Source organism: Piliocolobus tephrosceles, unplaced genomic scaffold, assembly GCF_002776525.5.
Source record: "Piliocolobus tephrosceles isolate RC106 unplaced genomic scaffold, ASM277652v3 unscaffolded_210, whole genome shotgun sequence".
Lineage (NCBI taxonomy): Eukaryota > Metazoa > Chordata > Mammalia > Primates > Cercopithecidae > Piliocolobus > Piliocolobus tephrosceles.
The window spans coordinates 8,613-15,049 of record NW_022303199.1 but is presented as its reverse complement, the minus strand read 5'-3'; the positions used below and the strand labels follow the sequence as shown (position 1 = coordinate 15,049).

Below are 6,437 nucleotides of genomic sequence, written 5' to 3'. Positions count from 1 at the left end.
TTTTTCTAATTTTGTGGAGACAGGGTCTTGCTACGTTGCCCAGGGGGTGTCAAATTCCTGAACTCAAGCAATCTGTCCGCCGTGGCTTCCCCATGTGCTGGGATTAGAGGCCTAAACCACCATCCCTGGCCTAATAATGTAGAATTTTACTTAATGCTTCATAGGATGACTTTTAAAGTTTGTATTTGAAATGTATTTAAATATGTAGTTTGATCTTTTGAAAAACATTTGAATTCCTAACAGATTATAAAATACTGGTTGTGCCCAGGAGGCAGAGGTTGCAATGAACAGAGATCAAACTGCTGCACTCCAGCATGGGTGACAGAGCAAGACGCCAGCTCAAAAAAAAACAAAAAACAAAAAAAGTTGTGTTAGGGTTCAAACCAGAGAAGCAGAACCAGTAGGAAAGATACACAGATTCAGATATACACAAACATATAGTGACACACATCTGTATAGATATAGAAACGGATGGCTTCTAGGCAGGCACAGTAGCTCATGCCTGTAATCCCAGCACTTTGGGAGGCTGAGGCAGGCAGATCACCTGAGGTCAGGAGTTTCAGACCAGTCTGGCCAACATGATGAAACTCTGTCTCTAATAAAAATACAAAAATTCACCAGGTTTGGTGGTGCATGCCTGTAGTTCCAACAAATCGGGAAGCTGAGTCAGGAGAATTGCTTGAACCTGGAAGGCAGAGGATGCAGTGAGCCGAGATCACGCCACTGCACTCCAGCCTCGGTGACAAAACTAGACTCTGTCTCTAACAAACAAACAAACAAACAAAAAAGCTATATACAGACATACATCTAGATAGATAGATAGATAGATTGGTAAAAGTTTGGCTTCTGCATTTGTGGGGTTGGTTAAGCAAGCCCAGAGTCCACAGGACTGGCTGTCAGGAAACGACAATCAGCTGCATAGGCAGTGCCAAAGCTTGGTTTTCACAGGCACTCAGGAAGAAAGATCCAGAGGGAAGGGAGCACAATTGTGGACTCAACTGCTATTTGAGGTCTGTGCTCCAGGAAGTCCTAAGCCTTCTCTTTTTTAAAAAGAGAAACATAAACATTTTGGCTTGTGGTGCTACAAGCTGTAGTCTCAGCTGCTCAGGAGGTTGAGGCAGGAGAATTTCTTGAGTACAGGAGTTAGAATCTAGCCTGAGCAGCATAACAAGACTTTGGTTCTAAAAAGCATTTAAAAAATAGTCTGGCCACAGTGGCTCATGACCATAGTCCCAGCACTTTGGGAGGCTAAGGCGGGTGAACTGCTTGAAGCCAGGAGTTCGAGACCAGCCTGGCCAACATGGTGAAACCCCATCTCTACTAAAAATACAAAAATCAGCTGGGTATGGTGACGTACGCCTGTAATACCAGCTACTTGGGAGGCTGAGGTGGAAGAATTGCTTGAACCTGGGAGGCAGAGGTTGCAGTGAGCTGAGATCTCACCATTGCACTCCAGCCTGGGCAACAAGAATGAAACCCACCTCCAAAAAAAATTTATTTTTAATGAAAAACTTTTTGGAGATAAGGGGTTTTGCCCTGTTGACTAGGCTGGAGCACAGCGGCACAGTCACACCTCACTGCAGCCTCAAACTCCTGGGCTCAAGCAATTCTCCCTCCTCAGTCTCCCTAGCAGCTGGGACTGTAAGTGCATACGACCATGCTGACTAATTAAAAGAAAAAAAAAAATTTAGAGAGATGCGGTCTCGCTATGTTGCCCAGGCTAGTCTCACACTCCTGACCTCAAGATCTTCCCACCTTAGCCTCCCAAAGTGCTAGCATGTGAGCCACCATCCCTGGCCCCAGTACCTATACTGCTACATTATTATTAACTAAGCTTCATCTTGATTCAGATTTCTTTACTATTTCCCATAATGTCCTTTTCCTATCCCAAGATCTCATCCAGGAGACCATACTATCTTTAGTTCTTAAGTCTCCTCAGGATTGCTGGAGTGCAGTGACTCCGTCTCGGCTCACTGCAACCTCCGACCACTGAGTTCAAGCTATTCTCCTGCCTCAGCCTCCCCAGTTGCTGGGATTATAGGCACCTGCCACAATGTCCAGCTAATTTTTTTTTTTTTTTTTTGAGAGGGAGTCTCCCTCTGCCCCCCAGGCTGGAGTGCAGTGGGGTGATCTTGGCTCACTGCAACCTCTGCCTCCCAGGTTCAAATGATTCTCCTGCCTCAGTCTCCCAAGTAGCTGGGATTACAGGTGTGTGCCGCCACTCACTGTCTTTTCTTTTCTTTTCTTTTTTTTGGAGACAGAGTTTGAGATGGGGCTTCACCACATTGGCCAGGCTGGTCTAGAACTCCTGGCCTCAGGTCATCCACCCACCTCAGCCTCCCAAAGTGCTGGGATTACAGGTGTCAGCCACTGTGCCCAGGCTATTCTGTACTTCACTTGCAAAATACTTTTCCCTTTACAATAAATTGCTCTATGCTGCATGACCTTTGCTGTGTGATTCTCATTTTATTTTTTATTTATTTAAATTATTTATTCTTTTTGAAACAGGATCTCACTATGTCACCCAGGCTGGTCTCGAACTTTTGAGCTCAAGCAATCCTCCCACTGTGGCCCCCCAAAGAGCTGGGATGACAGGCATTAGCCACCACACCCAGCCTAAATTCTTTGAAACTTACAACTGCGGCCCCAAAACAGCTGTCAATCATTGCACTACTGCCATCCAGCTTGGGTGAGAGTCTAAGGCTTCATCTCACAAAACAAAAAAGACATATTAAAAATAAACAAATAAATAAATAATTTTTTTTTCTTAAAAAAAGGGTATGCCAGTCAGGCATGGTAGCTCACACCTGTAATCCTTGCACTTTGGGAGGCCGAGGAAGGTGAGTCATCTGAGTTCAAGAATTCAAGACCAACCAGGTCTACATGGTGAAACCCCATCTCTACTAAAAAAAAAAAACCCACAAAAATTAGTTGGACACGGTGGAAGGTGCCTATAATCCCTACCACTTGGGAGGCTGAGGCAGGAGAATCACTTGAACTTGGGAGGCGGAGGTTCCAGGGAACCCAAGAGTGCACCAGTGCCCTCCAGTCTGGGCTCCTACAGAGTGAGACTCCAGCTCAGAAAACAAATACAAATAAAAAAGACAGGGTCTCCCTCTGTTGCCCAGACCAGAGTGCAGTGACGCGGTCACAGCTCACTGCACCCTTGACCTCCCATGCTCCACTGATTCTCCTGCCTCTGTAGCTGAGACTACCATGCCTGGTGAATTTTTTAATTTTTTGTGGTGATGGTCTCGCTATGTTGCCCAGGCTGGTCTTGAACTCTTGGCCTGAAGTGATCCTCCTACCAAGTCCTCCTTACAAAGAGCTGGGATGACGTGTGAGCCACCGCACCTGGGCCTCCAAAGCTACCTGTTCCTTGAGCATGATGTGTAGCAAGGGGAGCTAGAGTGAGAGCAGCACCGTGGGGAAGGGACAGGTCTTCCAGCCTGAGCTATGCGACGTTAGGCCAGACCCTTCTTCTCCAAATGAGATCAACTACATGAGTGATCTCGGGAGCCCGTGCCCGCTCAGACAGCCTAGATTTTAGCTTCATAGGTGGATGGGAACCTGTGAAGGTTTAAAGATGCTGGGAGAACCTTTTTCCTGGGAGAGCTTTCCAAATGGGGAACAAACAGGGCCACCCTAGGCCCCGCTGAGGGAGGATCCTACCAGAAGTCGTCACTACTGTGTCACTCCACGCCAGTGGTGATGTTGATGTCATCGATGCAGGTAGTTGGTGTTGTGTACAGAAGCACAGACCGCTGCAGTCCTGCATAGTTGAAGAAGTCAAAATCTGTGTTCTGGACAAAGTAACCCTTGGGATACCTAGGGTGGGAGGACTGTGGTTCGCTGGGCCCTTGCCATGGGTCTTTTGCCCTCAGCTCACTTGCCTCCCCAGATCAGGGCCACCTCTCTGCGAATGCCACCCTGTCCCTGGCAGGAAGACCACAGTGTGGTGCCGGAAGGTGGGTGCGTGCAGTGGAGGCAGGATGGTACCCACTTGGACGTGTCGGTCATGCACAGATGGTCCCTGGTGGCAGGGTGGGGGTGTGAGTGTGCTCTTGATGGCGACAGTGACGCAGAGGCGGGAGGGCAGGGGCCCCACTTGGAACAGGCTGCTGATGTCAACCTCGAAGTGGAGGTAGCCCCTTTCATGCTCTAGCACGTGGACACCATTCACCCACTGCAGACATAGGAGATATGGGGGGGGCGCAGGTCGGGGCATGAGGAGGGGCTCTGCTATCGGGCACGCCCTCACATAACCCGCAGCATGGGGCTCAGTGGCCTGCCAGCCAGATGGGAAGAATGACATCCCAGTGGGGTAGATCAGGCCACCTATCCCCCTACACAGGGCACAGCCCCCAGGGCAGGGTAAGGCCCCCCACCATCCCAACCCAGGAGACAGGCTGTGGGTGGAATCTGAGGGTCCCATGCTGTTCAGCAGCTGTGTCCACCCACCCGCCCTGCCTGCTGCAGGCCACACTGACCACAGTGGCATAGAAGTGGGCACTGCCAATCCTCAGCAACACTCTTGTGCGCAGGTCCTGGATCCATCGCACCAGCAGGGTCACCTCCCATTCATACCACACCCAGCTGACAAAATGCCACAGCCGCCAGTCCTGGTTGATGTCGTTGAAGATGGAGGGAACCGGTATATCCAAGGTGGGACCCGACTGTGAAGAGAAGGGACGGGCTCAGCTCCTAGGCCCACAAAGGGATCCGGGACCAGTGTGCTGCACAGTTGTGCCCCCAGGCCTAGCACAAGCCCTGACACATGGCGGGGACTCCTGGCGGAAAAGACATAATTTGCAGATGAAAGGTCAACTGCCAGGGCAGTTTGTGCACCTGGGCCACTCGGGCCAGGAGTTCGAGACTCTGTCTCAAAAAAAAAAGAAAAAGAAAAAGAAAAAGAAGATGTAGACCAGGCAAATGCGGCCCAGACCTCATCAGATCCCGCTTCTTTGCTGACTACATCCAAATCAAGAGGGCAACAGGGGTGGCGTCTTTGGCCTGATGTCACAGTCTGTCCTCTATCTGAATCCTGAAAACCCAAGGTACCTTCCCCCCTCAGCAGAGCCGACATCAGAATGTCTAAACTGTCCCCTCCTCACGATCACCGGGCCCAGCTCTGTGCGGTGCCTGCCCCTCAGGCCTGAGGAGTGTCTGGTGGCTCATGCCTATGATCAGTGCTTTGGGAAGCCAACGTGTGAGGATAGCTTGAGGTCAGGAGTTCGAGATCAGCCTGGAGAACGTACTGAGACCCTGTATCTTAAAAAACAAAACAAAACCAAAAACTTGGTTTTTGTTTTGAGACGGAGTCTCAGTCTGTCGCACAGGCTGGAGTGCAGTGACTTGATCTGGGCTCACTGCAACCTCCGACTCCCTGGTTCAAGCAATTCTCCTGCCTCTGCCTCCCAAGTAGCTGGGATTATAAGTGCTCATCACCACGCCCGGCTAATTTTTGTATTTTTAGTAGAGACTTTGTTTCATCACGTTGGCAGGGCTGGTCTTGAACTCCTGGCCTCAGGTGATCCGCCCGCCTCGGCCTCCCAAGGTGCTGAGATTACAGACGTAAGCCACCAAGCCCAACCAAGTTTCTTTTCTTTTTGTTGTTGTTGTTGTTGTTTGTTTGTTTGTTTTTAATTAGCCATGGCGGTCCCAGCTAACTTGCAAGGCTGGGGCGGGAGAATCGCTTGAGCTCAGAAGTTAGGATTGCGCCACTCCACTCCAACCTGGGCGGCAGGGTCAAACCCAGTCAAAACATTTCGAAAATTAAAAATACACATTAGAAAGGACACTGCCCATGCTCAGCCTTCGCCTCCGGACGCGGCTGGACAGGAGCGCTTCCTCCTCTTCCCGCCTCCTCCGCCCTGGCCCTCCGGATCCCCCTAGTCCCCCCGGTTCCCCAGTCCTCCGACTCCGCACCCCCAAGCCCGTTGACCTTTAACCTCCTCCGGGCCCCCAGCTCCGGGGCACTCAGGTGAAGGAGGCTGCAGGGTGCCAGGGCTTAGGCCATTCCCAATGCCTGGCTTCCAGGCACCTCTCGCAACGGTCGCCGGTACCTCTGCTCCTGGAAGCCCAGGCGTCCGTTGTCGGAGAAGTCGGCTTGGAAGTTTCAGAGGCCGTCCAGTTCCTTGCGCTCCCGCGAGCGCTCTCCCGGGTGGACAGCATCCCGCCCAGCAGCGCCTGCGGGCACCCACACAACAGCCGCCGGAGAGCCGCCCAGGACACCGCCACCAGCCAGGTCATACTTCCCGCTCCCTGTCTTGGCAGCCAGTCTGAGGGAATAAGAGCTGCGCCAGGGAAGCACTGTGGGCCTGTCGCGTGAGGCGCCTGCCCCGTGACGCGCATGAGGCCGTCGGCGCCATGTTTGTTGAGGGCGAGTGCCAGGCCTGGAGGGGCGGGGCGGCGCCAGGCTCTGCCCAGTAGGACCT

The 6,437-nt window shown here is 51.6% G+C and overlaps 1 protein-coding gene across 1 annotated transcript; it reads right to left on the bottom strand.

Annotated features, from left to right (window-relative positions):
- Positions 1 to 3,692: 3,692 nt before the first annotated feature.
- Positions 3,693 to 6,233, bottom strand: LOC111530415 (putative inactive beta-glucuronidase protein GUSBP11; the record flags this gene model as incomplete). The annotated part of the gene is given in 6 exon segments (XM_023197611.2): positions 3,693 to 3,828; positions 4,004 to 4,025; positions 4,028 to 4,048; positions 4,051 to 4,186; positions 4,491 to 4,676; positions 6,066 to 6,233. Coding segments are annotated over 6 exon segments (669 nt in total), but the record flags the coding sequence as incomplete, so codon positions are not given.
- Between the last annotated feature and the right edge of the window lie 204 nt (positions 6,234 to 6,437).